Below are 15,271 nucleotides of genomic sequence, written 5' to 3' on the forward strand. Positions count from 1 at the left end.
CCTTGGGGACTCTTGGTAAGATTGATGGGTCTGGGAGTTCCCATTGTGGCTCAGTGGTACCGAACCTGACTAGTATCCATGAGGACGAGTGTTCAATCCCTGGCCTCATCAGTGGGTTAAGGAACTGGTGTTGCCATGAGCTGCAGTGTAGGCTGAAGGCGAGGCATCTGGAGTTGCTGTGGCTGTGGTACAGGCCGGCAGCTGTAGCTCTGATTTGACCCCCTAGCCTGTGAACTTCCATATGCTTCGGTTGTGGCCTGAAAAGAAAAAGAGAAAAAAAAAGAGCGACAGGTCCCAGCCATGCTTAGATTAACCCAAGAGAATTATGCTAACATGAGGCCTTACTGCATCCAGGCTCCTGAACTCAAGGGTGAGGCTTGGTGGAGCGGTGTGGCCACGTCTGCCGGGACAACTCCGAATTCTCTCACCTGCTTTTTGACTTTGGAAATTAGAGGCTACAGGAATATATGCTGCTTGGAAAATAGGAAAGTGCATGGGGTCCGGTCTCCCCTCTCCCACCTGATACTTACCTTCCCTGTGAGGTGACTGTGGTTGAGGGCACCCCCTTTGTGCATGCATTTCCATACAATACACCCCTGAGCTGCTGGGTCAGTGGTAAAATTTTGAATTTAAAAACAAAATCTAGGAGTTTCCGTTGTGGCTCAGTGGTTAACGAATCTGACTAGGAACCATGAGGTTGTGGGTTCGATCCCTGGCCTTGCTTAGTGGGTTAAGGATCTGGCGTTGCTTGTGAGCTGTGGTGTAGGTTGCAGACACGGCTTGGATCCCGAGTTGCTGTGGTTCTGGCCTAGTGGTGGCTACAGCTCGGATTCAACCCCTAGCCTGGGAACCTCCAGATGCCACAGGAAGTGGCCCTAGAAAAGGCAAAAAGACAAAAAACAAAAAGCAAAAACAACAACAAACAAAACAAAAAAACCAAAATCTAAACAATTTCCAGGTTTTTAAAATTTCTCATAAATACACAAATTTACCTAAAAAAAGCAAAACCAAAGGCCTTATTACTTACATCTTATATTTTATTTCTTATAATGGCTAATGAAGGGAAAAAAATGATTGTAGCACTCTACTATTTTACTACAGCAACTGTAACTTAAATGCTAACCTACTCCATACAACAGGGAGCCTTCTCTAGGACTGTAGTGGGCATTTATTTAACTTTCCCAAACTCAGTGACAACTAGTCAATTTTAGTACTTATCAAACACAGAAAAAAACGGATGTTATTATTGTTCCCCATAGCCGAAAAACTCCACAAACAATACATTTTCTCCATGTACGCAATTCCTTGACTCAAGCCAGAACATAGCTACCAAAATACCTATAATTACAATTCTCAGGTGGGAGCCTGACTACTTCTGAGGGTTATTTGGGGGAGGCCAAACGGTACTGCCATTGAGATGGTGCACGTGCTCCATCTCTCCTGAGAACAATGTTTACTTGAGGGGAAGGAATCCTTTTCAAAAATGTTAAATGGAACCTTCTTTCCCCAAATGCAGTATCAAGAACCCCAATATATAAAACAAGTTTTAGGAAACTACACTGGCTGTGGTGGTTGGCTGATGTGACCTCTCATCCCCTGCCCTGGGGTGTATGTCCCTCCCTCCTGCTGTGCCCTGGGGAAATGCCCAGCACACTGAGCCTCACTGCCCTCTGCCTCTCAGTTCAAAGACTGGGCATCCTGCCCGGGACACAGAAAGGCCATGCAGGGGGTCGGGGGTGAGAGGGGGTGATTTCCAAGAACCACCAACACTGAGCCAATCCTGCTGGTTTTTCTTTCAGCTAAATGCCAGTCAGAGGTAGCTCCCTTGGTCTTTTATGTGTGGAATTCCGGCTCCTTAAATTTAACTTTTCTGCTTTTGTTTGGTTGCAATACATTTCAAATTACTAGTTCTGCTCTTGTTAATGCAGCTCTCAGATCCTGTGGTACCTCCTTTGAGATCACAGTAGATAGTGGTATGTCTTCCCAAACTCTGAGCAAGTGCTGACTGTTCCCAAACAGCAGCCTGCCCCCTAATGTGGTTTCTGAATATCCTGGTTCTTTTCCTTCTTCATATATTCTTCTAGTCGAAGAAGCCACTTTGCCCAGTACCGGGAACAGAGCTTCGCGTCCATGAAATGTGGGTGGGCAGGGGACCCATCTTTGTAGGCCACCACGATCAAGCCACACTGAACCTAGGAAAGATCACAGGGCAATTCCGGTATCTCTGTAACAGCCTCAGAGCTGAGGTTCATTTCCTTCTCACTCTGGGGCAAACCCAGAACAAAACAATCTACGGTAATAGCTCCGAACTCGGTGTCTATGACGGGCTGATGAAAGACTGGACCAGGATACACAAGAACACAAAGATGACAGTTAGGACACTAAAGAATGGACTGTGATCATTAAAGAACTATTAACAGCAACAAGCCCAGAAAGAGGGGGAAGGTGCCTTTTGAAGTGGTAGGGTAGGAACAGAGTAGGCAGTGGGACACAAGCAGAAAAAAAAACCTAAGGAGATTAGCTAGAGACCAGCATCAAGCAAAGCTGTGAGCGAGGGGAGGCTCAAGTGTCCTGACCTGAAAGCTGTAGTTGGAGTCATGGTTTATGGCACCAACATATGCCACGACTTGCAGTGGGTTGTCAAATGTATTTCGGATGTAAGGTTTTGGTTTCTCCGATGTCTTCCAGTCAATCACACACAGTTTGCCCCTAAAGAGAAACCAAAGGAAGCCCTTGTAGATAATAGCTCAAAATAGAAAACTCTAATAGGTTAAACCTCTTCTTATATATAGTTACTACTTGTCGCCTGGTGACTGGTGCTTCTATTCCCCACTTTCCAAAAAGACAGCCCGCCTGAGCTTTGCTCAGGATTAAAGAGGCGTGATGTTCCTTTTCCTGGAGCCCGTCATTCAGGTCAGCAACAAGGTATGATGGAAGAGGCTTCCTAAAGTGCACTGACGAGAGCTATTAGGTACAGGCCCAGGTGCATGTGTTAGGAAACAAGATCCCCAGGGCAAGTTTCTAAACCTTCTAGAAACTTCTCTGGACCTCCATGGTTTAACAATTGACAAGAGACTTGAAACTACATCTATTACTATCTTAGTTGATTTTGCTTCAAAAGTCTATCAGAATGAACCATGAAAGGTCAGTACAGCGAAGTCCCCATCATAAATGGCACCTCAGAAACCAAAGCTGGAATTCAAATCCATCAATTAACAGGCATCATTTAAATGCAGAAATACAAGTAAGGAGACCAAGTCCCTGTCCTAAAAGTTTACACAGGGTGGGGCATCTTACTATTAGGGATATTGGGAAAATTAAAAAAAAATTCCTGCCACTTCTTTTAGTCAGATACCCAGTACATTCCTCCCCACTCCCCCCATCCTGATGGGATTTTATACTTGTTGCTCAGATAGCAAAAGAATTGAAAGGCCAGTGGACTGATAACTGTGACTCTCAATCCATTTGCTCTGCCTTTCTTGCCTTCAGTTTAGAGGGCAATCTTAAACAAAGTATTTTACCTACCTGTTACTGTAACTCTAGAGTTACAACTTATGCAAGGTATTTATAAAATCAGTCTAGAGTAGCACTGTCTAAAAAAAAAAAATGCAAGCTATATATATCATTTAAAATTTTGTAGCAGAGGAGTTCCCATTGTGGCTCAGCGGAAACAATCCTGACTAGTATCCGTGAGGATGTGGATTCAATCCCCTGGCCTCGCTCAGTAGGTTAAGGATCTGGAGTTGCCATGAGCTATGCTGTAGGTTGCAGACGTGGCTCAGATCCTGCACTGCTGTGGTGTATTTGGCAGCTACCGCTCCGATTTGACCCCCAGTCTGGGAACTTCCATGTGCCACAGGTGTGGTCCTTAAAAAAAAAAAAAGAACAAGGTGAAATTTAATACTTTATTTAATCAAACATGTCCAAAATATTATCATTTCAATACATAATACTAAAAAAAAACTATTACTGAGATATTTAACAATCTTTTTTGTATGAAGTTGTTGAAATCTAGTTTGTGTATTCACAACATACCTCAGTTTGGACTGGCTACATTCAAGTGCTTAATGACCACATGTGGCTAATGGCTACTCTAATGGACAGTGCAAGAATAGAGGTAATATATCATCTTTACAACTGTTTTCTAATATTGTAAAGTTTGACAATCTATGCAAATGAAGAGAGGGCTCCCACATCCCCAGGGAATCCCCATTCCCCTCCTTTGAAAAAATAAAAATACCCTAATATAAAGATTTCTGCCGTGCACGACTGTTTCTAGCAATTAATTATAACTTGCAGAGCTTAATGTGAAAAAAAGTCTTAATAGTATAAACCCAAATTAGAACTGCAGTAAGATAGTTCACAAATAGCTCTTTAACAAATAAAAAGATGCTCAGCTTAATTTATTTTGAAATGCAGACTGAAATGATGAGGTGCAATGTTAAAATGTAGGTAAACCTGCAACCTCACAATTTCCCTTTTAGGCCTGTATCTTAGGGCAATGGTTTGATATTCTGGGTGCAAGTGGCAAGTGCCTGGAAAATTCAGTAAGTATTCAAGCCCAGGCCTACTTCAGATCAGCTGAAATGTATCTAACCCTAATACATCACTCACCAAACAAACAAATGAACCTGTGCACCAGCCAAGAGAAACTCTCACGGCATAATAGGAGACCTGGTCTCTGCCGCAACCTGTAATTGTGAAAAACTAGAAATATCCTAGAGTTCCTGCTGTGGCACAGTGGGGTAAGATTCTGACTGCAGTGGTTCAGGTCAATATGGAGGTGCAGTTTGAGTCCCTGGCCATTGCAGTGGGTTAAAGGATCTGGCGTTGCCACAGCTGCAGCTGCAGCCTGGATTCAATCCTTGGTCCAGGAACTTCCACATGCCATAGGTGTGGCCTAAAAGAAAACACTGGAGTTCCCGTCCTGGCGCAGTGGAAACGAATCTGACTAGGAACCATGAGGTTGCGGGTTCGATCCCTGGCCTTATTCAGTGGGTTAAGGACCCCGCGTTGCCGTGAGCTGTGGTGTAGGTTGCAAATGTGGCTCATATCCCAAGTTGCTGTGGCTGTGGTGTAGGCTGGTGGATACAACTCCGATTAGACCCCTAGCCTGGGAACTTCCATATGCTGCAGATGTGGGGGGGGGGGGGGAAGAGAGACTATAATCAAAATAATAATCCCAACATTTATTGAGTAGGTGGTACGTATTTTACATACTGTACAGGGAATGTCTCATTTAACCTCTATATAAAGCTATGATGTAGGTACTACTACTTGTCCTATTTATATATAGATGAACAAACTGAGGTACAGAGAGGCTAAGTAAATATGCAGCCTAAGGTTAAGAAAAGCCAGAAGCCAAACTCAGGCAGCCTGTCTCCAGAGCCCAATATCTTTTAACTACAGTTCCAAGGGGTACACTCAAAGAGATTTCCCTCCATCCTGCTGTATTGTTCACATGCTTCTTTTTGTTGTTGTTGGAATAGGGGTATTTGCAGGTTATATCCACCCTTGAAATCTGGAATAAGTGGGGGAAACAGTAACATAGAAGCAATTTAAAAATCACAGGAAGCTTTAGTAAGCTCAGAGTTCCTATCCTTGTCAAACACTGCCTGGAAGCCAGGAAAAGAGTTCACTGTCGGTGTCAGCAGATCAAGGGGGATACAGGAAAGAAAATGCGGGAATCAAACTGGATCTCATGGGGGAAAAAAGCAAGGACATGCTGGAAAACAAGCCATCCCAAGGATACTGGAAAGTTATACCTTTCCTCCACCAAATGCTTTGATTTCGGAACACTGATTTTCAAGGATTTGTGGCTTTTATCTACCACATAGGTTTTGACCTTGAAGCAGGAGTTGAAGTGTTGGAAGGGAACCATCTGGCCCACCAAGAATTAGTTCACCTCCACACTTGATGTAAAATGTCTAATACTTACTGATAATCAGCCACACAGTCCAGCAGACCTATATAATTGAGGGTCTCGTGTTGAACAGCACTTTCAACAGCCCGCACTCCACCGACATCTTTCAAAACATGCTGGACACTTTGGACATAGCCAGAGTCGAGATTTTTATCTCTCTCTTTTAAGTTCCCCTGGGGTGAAAGTATGCTCTCCAAGGCTTCATGAAACTGTTTCCCTTGTAAAAACATGTCTGAAAAGAAAATGAGGGGAAAAGGAAAACAACAACAAACCCCCAAAACAAAGCTAGTACTAAAGAACAAATACTCTATTAAACTTTGAAGAATAAAATTAAAAATGACATGAATCACCTTTAAGATACCACATTTCAGCCTCTTATGAGATCTAAGAATGCACTTTGAAAAAAAAAAGGGGGACTAGAGTAGCTTAGACAATAAAATGGTTACAATGAAGTATTTCTAGTAGAATTAGGCCAAAGCTAGAATCAAAGATCTGGGGGCTATAGAACTACATCTAATGAATTCACACTGTGAATTTAAGTGTCTATTTAACTTAAGTAACTCATTAACTGGTTGTGATAAATAGTTTTAAACACTTAGAGCACTATGCTTGTTTATATTTATAGTTCCTGTCACAACCAAATCTTAATTATGAACATAGGTGGAAGCATTCTTTTACTAACAGATTTAGTGACTGACAAGGAATGAAAATCAAGGCACACATGAATTAATGTTGTGGGGCTTGGCTTGGGAGGAGAGGAAAATGTATGACATTCTTCTCCTGCACTTTCTTTTAGAGCAAGAACAGCCCAAGGCAGTGGTTCTGGCCTAAATTCTTTTTCCTCATACTTTTTTTTTCCCCCCAGTCCACAGGTTCAGCATATGGAAGTTCCCTGGCTAGTGGTCGAATTGGAGCTATAGCTGACAGCCACAGCCACAGCCACAGACACAGCTGTGCGGGGTCTGAGCCTCATCTGCGACCTATACCACCCACAGCTCAAAGCACAAGAACGGATCCTTAACCCACTGAGTGAGGCCAGGGATTGAAGCCACAACCTCATGGTTCCTAGTCAGATTAATTTCTGCTGTGCCACGACGGGAACTCTTTTTTTTGGAATACTATTTGGATTCTTTTTTTTTGTCTTTTTTTTGCTATTTCTTTGGGCCGCCCCACGGCATATGGAGGTTCCCAGGCTAGGGGTTGAATCAGAGCTGTAGCCACCGGCCTACGCCAGGGCCACAGCAACGCGGGATCCGAGCCGTTTCTTCAACCTACACCACAGCTCACGGCAACGCCGGATTGTTAACCCACTGAGCAAGGGCAGGGACTGAACCCGCAACCTCATGGTTCCTAGTCGGATTCGTTAACCACTGTGCCACGATGGGAACTCCACTATTTGGATTCTTAACCTGCTGAGCCACAATAGGAACTCCTCCCTTATACACTATTAAGAGGACATAAACATATTCAATAAATGCAAGAAACACTACATATTCACTTGATTCTTGATAAGAAGAAGGTATTTTAATGAGGCAATGGCATTGCTGTTAAATTTGCCCCAAAGCAAAATGTTGGACCAGCTGCCTGCCACTGGAGTATATATTCGTTCTACTCTATCACATGGCACAGCCAGAAAGCAAAACTCATGGAGCATAAATTGGAGACACACAGAAACAGAGTAGGAAACATATACGCTTGAAGACAGACCCACAGAAAATGAGGAAAAATTCATCTAGTGAGGTAATGTTTGTCAAGTATTTTTTACAAAGACTTTGAAAGGTTGGTCCTATGTTGGCAAAAAATGGAGGAGTTCCTGCCGTGGCTCAACAGAAACAAATCTGGCTAGCATCCCTGAGGATGCTGGTTCCATCCCTGGCCTTGCTCAGTGGGTTAAGGATCCGGCATTGCCGTGGGCTGTGGTGTAGGTCCCAGAAGCGGCTTGGATCCCAAGTTACTGTGGCTGCGGTACAGGCCAGCAGCTACAGCTCTGATTCAACCCCTAGCCTGAGAACCTCCATATGGCGTGGGTGAGGCCCTAAAAAGACAGACACAAAAAATGGAATTGCTTCCTGGAAATTACTTGGAAAGTGAAATGAAATTCAACAGAGGAACTATGTTATTCTACTCCACATTTACTTGGCTCAATTGGACTTGTTAGCCCATAAAAGATCTACAAAATAAGATTTAGGGAATTAAAACCTAGGGGAAAGAAGTGTAATATTTGTCTACCTACAGACTAGCTTTTATAAAGTAGAACACAAACATGTTAAAAACAGGAAGAAAAAAAATTGCTTTTATCAACAGCCAAGCAAAAAGACAACTCGTTTCCCACTGTAAGACTTAGGCCTGGGCTGGGTTCTCCACAAGGAAGAGGTGACAAACACGGGAATCTGGGTGTCAGGATCCCTTAGGATTGTAAAGCTAAGATCATCAAACGTGATTTGATTTGTGAAAATTTTAAAAGATAAAAGATTTATTGCTGATAACATCAAGGCAGAGTATTTCACTCAATAAAAGGAATGAAATTATTTCAAGTTCCAGTAAATAAATGTGCATTAAAAAAGTGTAAATCAACTATAATGGAAAAAATAAAAATCTTAAAAAAACCCACCTCAACAATAAAAAAAAAAAAAGTCTTCTATACTCTGACTGGTAGCATGGATATTTTAGGATTAAAAAAAAAATCAGTATAGCAAAAACACTGAAAAAATAAACCCCAGCTCCTTTCAATTACAATCAACATTTAACTGTGAATCAAAGGCAGAGAGATTCTGGGGTTCCTGTTGTGGCACGGGGGAAATGAATTGGACTAGTATCCATGGGGATGCAGGCTGGATCTCTAGCCTCGCTCAGTGGGTTAAGGATTCAGCATTGCCATGAGCTGTGGTATACGTTGGCAGCTGTAGCTCCAATGTAGCCTGGGAACTTCCATATGCTGCCAGTGCGACCCTGAAAAGCAAAAAAAACAAAAACAAAAACAAAAAAATCCCCCAGACTCTCTCATCCTCTGCAATCTTCAAAAGGTAAACTGATGCTTGGAAAATAGAATGACCCCATCCTTCAGAATGCCAGCTCTGGGCACATCTCTAAGCTCTGACCTTGGACAAGACTTGGCAAAAAGGAATTTATCAATCCAGTTATTTTTAAAACTGCCTTTTCTAATCCATTAAGCAATTTAGTGGGTTATTTCATGCTCTTTTTTTTCTTCTTTTTTGGCCACGACACTATAATCTGTATGTGATTGCCATTATTTAAAAAAAAAAAAAAAAAACCAACTAATTCTGCCCATTAAGGTTGATCTTAAATTGGTGAAGAAACATATCGGAGTAGAAATCTAGACCAACAAAGCTGACGCAATGGAGTCAAACTCTAGCTTTCTCTCTACCTGGATAGTGGGGCTCAAACACATTCCAAATAGGAATTCCACTCCTTCATCAAGGGGGCTAGCAAAGCACTTCCTTACTTTGTGCCAAGAACTAGATACCTAGGCTCCCAGGTTTCAGGAGGTTCCTCCCTTTACACTTCTTAGATTTCTACAAGCTGTGACATTTCTGGCTTAAAGAGAATCAAAAAAATTTCCCACTGGAAACAATATTATTTTAAAATTCTAGTGGTACAAATAAAAAACTCAAGATGCCACTAAAAGATCTTTTATAGGAGTTTCTTAGCTCTGTGGTTAATGAACCCAACTAGCATCCATGAGGACTCAGGTTCCATCCCTGGCTAAAGGATCTGGCATTGCCATGAGCTGTGGTGTAGGTCAGAGATCTGGCTCGGATTTGGCATTGCTGTGGCTGTGGCGTAGGCCAGCGGCTACAGATCTGATTGGACCCCTAGCCTGGGAACCTCCATGTGCCTCGGGTACAGCCGTAAAAAGCAAAAAAAAAAAACACTTTAAAAATGTTGCTTAACAAGTAGAAAATAGTTTGGTGGCAGTTACTAATTAACTATCTTATGAAGGCAGTTAGCCTCTGTATATATATTCCTTGCCCCAGGCAGCTGAGGAATTTAGAGGGGGCAGGGCCTTGACCATTTTTGCCAGATCCAAGTGCCAACTAAATGCTTAATACTTTTGCTTTAAAACACATGTGACCACAGGCTTCATGTGTTTTGCACACAATTTGTTTCTAAGATGCCTTAAAATAAGTACATTACTTTTTTTTCCATTGTTTTGGTCTTTAAAAGGATTTTTTAAAAATGTATTTTTTTCTAGGTGCATTAGTCTTTTTGGGGTGGAGTGGAGCATGCCCACAGCATGCAGAAGTCCCAGGCCAGGGATTGAACCTGCACCACAGCTTTACTGAGCCATAGAAGTGACAATGCCCGATCCTCAACCAGCTGTTAAATTAAAAGTGCTTGTGCACCAGCAGGGGTACATGTACTGCTCTCTGGGAAGCATGGGCTAAGGAATGCTCAATGTAAAACTTAGCTTTAACAAATATAATACTGATGGGGACCAGCTAATTCACCTGTACCAAGAGTTTTTTCCTTTTTTTTTAAGGGCAGCATATGCAAGTTCCCAGGCTAGGGGTTGAACTGGAGCTGTAGCTGCTGGCCACAGCCACAGGCACACAGGATCCAAGATGCATCTGTGACCTACACTGAGCTCACTGCAATGTCAGATCCTTAACCCACTGAGCAAGGCCAGGGATGGAACCCATATCGTCAGGATACTAATTGGATTCTTAACCTGCTGAGCCACAATGGGAACTCCATGTTTCATCTTATTTTTGAATGGAATCTGCCTTAAGAAAGCTATTCTCAAAAAAAAAAAAAAAAAAGCTCTTCTCTTTACTTGCCTAAGTTAGTAAGTTAGTAGGAGTTGAAGGCTAAAGTTTATTATTCTTGGTTCCTAATGAAGAACATCTGATTATCTCAATTTACCAAGACCTAAACACAGATCATATGTTCTGGCTTATTGCCAGAGTCTTTATTTTTCTTTTTGTCTTTTTGTCTTTTAGGGCCACACCCACTGCATATGGAGGTTCCCAGAGTATGGGTTGAATCGGAGGTGTAGCTGCTGGCCTATGCCAGAGCCGCAGCAACCCAGGATCTGAGCCTTGTCCTCGACCTACACCACAGCCCATGGCAATGCTGGATCCTTAACGGACTGAGCAAGGCTGGGGATGGAACCTGCATTCTCATGGATACTAGTCAGATAGGTTTCCGCTGAGCCATGAGGGGAGATCCTGCCAGTCTTTAAATTTACGAGACAGTTGTTGCTAAGTAGAGCAGGAGGCTGTTTACTAGATTCTGAACAGGATGCCTAGCAAACAACTAGAATTTCATTATAGGGTGATAGACTTTTCTATAATCAAAGAAAACAGGCAATTCTAATACTTCAGTTTGTAGCTTATAAAATAAATGAATTTACACATCATTTAGTCAGAGTACTTGATCTCTGTGCTTCAGTATTATCTGTGAAATAGGGATAACAGTATCTGTGCTTCATAGTGTTGAAAGGAGGAACAAGTGAGTTAATATATATAAAATGCTGTTAATAATAATTATCATTTGAAAGTAGTTCCTCACTAATTAAGACTAGAAAAAGAACAACTCATTCTTTTGACACTGGTCCTCTATATTCTAGAAAACATAATAACCATACAGAATCAGGATTGAGAAAATTACTTGAAGTATATTCTGCAAAGCCATCTTCTCCCAGTTGCAAAATCATGCGCTGTTTCCACCTCTCCAAACAGGAAATCTGTTCCGATGTCATGGTCTGCTGAAGGATTCGGGTCACACTTGGTATCATATTCCTTTGCAAAGGGATTTTCAAAGGAATTGTAGGATCACTTGTTGCAGTTAGTTTTACACTTTTCTCTGGATTGAAGAGAGGAAACCAGTTTTGTGGAACTCCTGCTTCCTCTTCTTGCTTTGAGGCCTTACACTTACTCACAGGTCCATAGAGTAAAGCATCTTCCTTGAACAATGATTCTGGAGTCTGAGCATGGCCTCTGAATGACAAGACAGATTTTACTAAATCAGAGTACTTTTCTTGGTCCACTTCTTCATAGGGGTTCACTTTTTTCTTCCGTCCACACAAATAAGAGGAAGTGGAGAAAACCACATGGGAGGCTGGTTCTACAGAAAACCCCTTTGAACTTTTAAGCTGCCTGCAGATGGTCTGAAATGCCTTCATCTTTAGATTTTTTTTTTCCCACTTCCCTCTAGTCTACATGTAATGTTGAGGGCCTTTAAAATGTTTCCATTCCTATCAAAGAGAAAAGTGGGGTTAGATAACAAATGTGTTAAATATTTGAACCATCAAAAGTTAAGAGCAGCAACAGTATGATATTGCACATTAAAACTGTATTCAATAAGCTTTTTTGACATGTTTAACAGGGAAGAACAAACCTGGCTCCATATTCAATCTATTCCTTTAGCTCAACTTTGAGCTCTATTGCCTGTGCTTAGTCATGTGGGCTCTGCACATATGTAAAAGAATGTTGCCTATAGCCTGAAAAATATAGGATAACCCATTCCCAAGGTTCTGACCTTTAAAGGTATAACACTTTTCCCTCATATAGACAAAAAATTGTAGAACAGAAAATAAGAATTATCTTATTGAGGAACCTGACTGGTATCCATGAGGACGCAGTTTCAATCCCTGGCCTCAATCAGTGGGTTAAAGATCTTGTGTTGCAGGTCGCAGACAAAGCTCAGATCTGGCTGGCACTGCTGTGGCTGTGGAGTAGGCCCGCAGCTGCAGCTCTGATTTGACCCCTAGCCTGGAAACTTCCATATGCTGCAGATGCGGCCTCAAAGAGACAAACAAAAATAAAACAAAAGCCCCACAATTATCTTACTGAGGTTTACAGGAACATTGTGACTGGGTCTACAAGGACAGTAGCAAGAGGAAAGGATTCCTGCACCAAGAAGTTGGCAACAACCAGCCACATTCCCCTCCTTTTATTTATTTACTTATTTTGGTCTTTTTGCCATTTCTTGGGCAGCTCCTGCGGCATATGAAGGTTCCCAGGCTTGGGGTTGAATTGGAGCTGTAGTTGCCAGCCTAACCAGAGCCATAGCAACGCAGGATCTGACCTGTGTCTGTGATCTACACCACAGCTCACGCCAACGCAGGAACCTCAACCCACTGAGCAAGGCCAGGGATTGAACCTGCAACCTCATGGTTCCTAGTCAGATTCGTTAACCACTGAGCCATGATGGGAACTCCCCCCTCCTTTTAGTATAAAGGAAGCCTGAATACTAACTGGTAAGATGATTCTTTGGGACACTCCTCCACCATCTTCTGAGTGCCTGCTCTCCAATAAAGTCGCTATTCCTTGCCCCAACAACCCTTCTGTCGATTTATTAGCCTATGCTGCAGCCAAGGTTGGTAATATTCAGACAAAACTACTTTTAAAGGACCAGCAGTTATTGAGAACTAGAAGACAGTTTGGGGCAAGATGTCTCCAATATTCAATACGGAGAAGTACTACGCCTAGGAAGGGAGGCGTGTGTAAAGAAAAAACCAGGACCGGAGTTCCCGTCGTGGCGCGGTGGTTAATGAATCCGACTAGAGAACCATGAGGTTGTGGGTTCGATCCCTGGCCTCGCTCAGTGTGTTAAGGATCCGGTGTTGTCGTGAGCTGTGGTGTAGGTCGCAGACACGGCTCGGATCCTGCGTTGCTGTGGCTGCAGCTTAGGCCAGCGGCTACAGCTCTGACTCCTAGCCTGGGAACCTTCATGTGCCGTTGGTGCGGCCCTAGAAAGGACAAAAAAAAAAGAAAAAGAAATACCAGGATCTAGAGGAGGCATGCCAGTCATAGTTAAGTTTACCACTAATTCCCAAATGTTAGATTCTTGGCTAATTAATTCTGTGTGGTTTCTCATTCAGCCCCCAACATCCTCTAAGGTGGGCACTACTGAGATCAGTCTTAAGGAACTCCTGAGCTGGTGGGCGGCGGTCCCCAGGGCCCACTAACCCATACCCCCCTAAGGCGGCCTCCCGCTCTGATAGCGGCGGAACCATAGTGGGGTAGATGTCGCCTGCGGCCCCTCGAATGGGAGTCAGGATGAGGGAAGAGGCAGCTTAAGTAGAAGCCCAGCCCATGGCAGGGGTAGGTACCTCAAGGCCACCACGCTTTGGTAACTCCCAGGGTGCGCGAACAACCCTCAGGCGGGTACTTTTCATCCGTCCCGCGCCTCCGTCCCCAACTAGGCCCCGCCCCACAAACCGCAGTCCCAGCATGCAGTGCGGAGCTCACGTCCCGCCCCTAGCCCCTGGTTCTTCTCCATTGACAATTAAGGAACCATGGGGAGAACCGCCCCGCTGGCCGAAGCGCGGGCGCCTCCGAAACGCGCCTTTTCTCTCTCACGAGATTTTGCTTACGTCAGAGGTCGTCGCCATCTTGGACTCTGGCTGAGTAATAAATTTCCCCCGCACGAGCGCACGGTCTTTCGCGAGAGGCGCCTCGCTTGGGAGGTGTTAGGGGCTCCGCGTTTCCGTCGCGGCCCTGCGGTCGGTGGTTTCCGCGTGGCCCGGAGCGAGGGTAGGCCCCGAGTAACTTCTTTGCCCGGCTCCAAGATGGACGGCAGAGGGGACGGGGGAGGCCTCTCAGGGGGAGCACGTGGGGCGCCGCTCGCCTTTCCTGGGGCTGCTGGGATGGTGGCGGAGTCCCGACGCCTCCCGCCGCCGTCGGGCAGGGAGGCTGGCGGAGGCGGGGCCGCGGCCGCCCCTGAGAGGCTCCCCGGCGGCGGCGGCGGCCCAGCCTCTTCTTTCCTCGCACAGCCAGGCGGCCCCGCTCGAGGTCCGCGTCGCCATGGCCGCGGTTCCCGAGTTGCTGCAGCAGCAGGAGGAGGATCGCAGCAAGGTGAGGCCCTGCCCACCCTCAGGCTCCAGCTTGGGAGGCCCCGGTGATCTCCCGGACCCCACACTCCTTCCCCCGGCCGCGGATTACTCCTTGGGGTCCCAGGGCTGTCCTCCCTGTGGGCTCCCTGGGGCGCTCCTTGGAGACCCGGGAGCGCGTGCTTGACGTGGAAAAGTTCCTGGAACTTCCCTTGGCTCGTTGGAGACCGGCTTGTGAACGTGAAATCCGCTGTTGCGACAAATGACAGCTTGATTTTTTTGTTGTTGTTGCCTCCGATCCGCGTCCCATTCCCTCGAGAAAACTTTTTGGCTCAGATACTGGGGAAATTTTATCGAGTCAAATATGCAGCGTATTCGTTACAGTTAACCGCTAAATGCGTCACTGTGGGGGTTCTGTCATTTTTAGTAGGTGCTCGAATAGTTGAAGACTTATTATGTAAATTACCCCCAGGCTCTTAGATCTTTAGGTCTGAAAGGTAACTGATGCAATAAATTCATGTTACTTTAGCTAGTAAAAGATTTACGGGCAA

General features: G+C 44.4%; 2 protein-coding genes across 5 annotated transcripts in view; one reads left to right on the forward strand and one right to left on the reverse strand.

The window, feature by feature from the left end:
* Positions 1–1,028: 1,028 nt before the first annotated feature.
* MGME1 (mitochondrial genome maintenance exonuclease 1) lies at positions 1,029–14,401 on the reverse strand. Of its 2 annotated transcripts, none has more exons than XM_047771634.1 (5): positions 14,265–14,401; positions 11,555–12,140; positions 5,939–6,155; positions 2,577–2,709; positions 1,029–2,192 (listed from the first exon to the last, which is right to left on the reverse strand). In XM_047771634.1, the coding sequence occupies exons 2-5, from the start codon at positions 12,066–12,068 to the stop codon at positions 2,031–2,033; spliced, it is 1,026 nt and encodes a 341-aa protein (XP_047627590.1). In that variant the 5' UTR covers positions 12,069–12,140; positions 14,265–14,401; the 3' UTR covers positions 1,029–2,030. The 2 variants fall into 2 exon arrangements, with proteins under 2 accessions (XP_047627590.1, XP_047627589.1); XM_047771633.1 differs by lacking the exon at positions 14,265–14,401 and adding an exon at positions 14,001–14,116.
* The window catches only part of SNX5 (sorting nexin 5), a 29,341-nt gene continuing 28,376 nt past the window's right edge, over positions 14,307–15,271 (forward strand). For 2 of the 3 annotated variants that reach the window (XM_047771628.1, XM_047771629.1), the window contains exons 1-2: positions 14,307–14,424; positions 14,664–14,745. In XM_047771628.1, the coding sequence (XP_047627584.1) occupies positions 14,695–14,745 (51 nt within the window). In that variant the 5' untranslated portion in view covers positions 14,307–14,424; positions 14,664–14,694. The remainder of the gene's footprint in view (positions 14,425–14,663; positions 14,746–15,271) is intronic. The other variant, XM_047771632.1, reaches the window with a different exon arrangement.

The sequence above is a fragment of the Phacochoerus africanus genome, chromosome 3 (genome assembly GCF_016906955.1).
Source record: "Phacochoerus africanus isolate WHEZ1 chromosome 3, ROS_Pafr_v1, whole genome shotgun sequence".
Classification (NCBI taxonomy): Eukaryota; Metazoa; Chordata; class Mammalia; order Artiodactyla; family Suidae; genus Phacochoerus; species Phacochoerus africanus.

Bases quoted from the DNA above. Each gene is read 5' to 3' on its own strand.
- MGME1 (XM_047771634.1), bottom strand. From the start codon at position 12,068: ATGAAGGCATTTCAGACCATCTGCAGGCAGCTTAAAAGTTCAAAGGGG. The intron at 2,710-5,938 runs GTAAGTATTAGA...GTTTCTCTTTAG, and splicing joins GACTGTGTGGCTGATTATCA to GGGCAAACTGTGTGTGATTG. The intron at 2,193-2,576 runs GTCAGGACACTT...GATCTTTCCTAG, and splicing joins ACTCCAACTACAGCTTTCAG to GTTCAGTGTGGCTTGATCGT.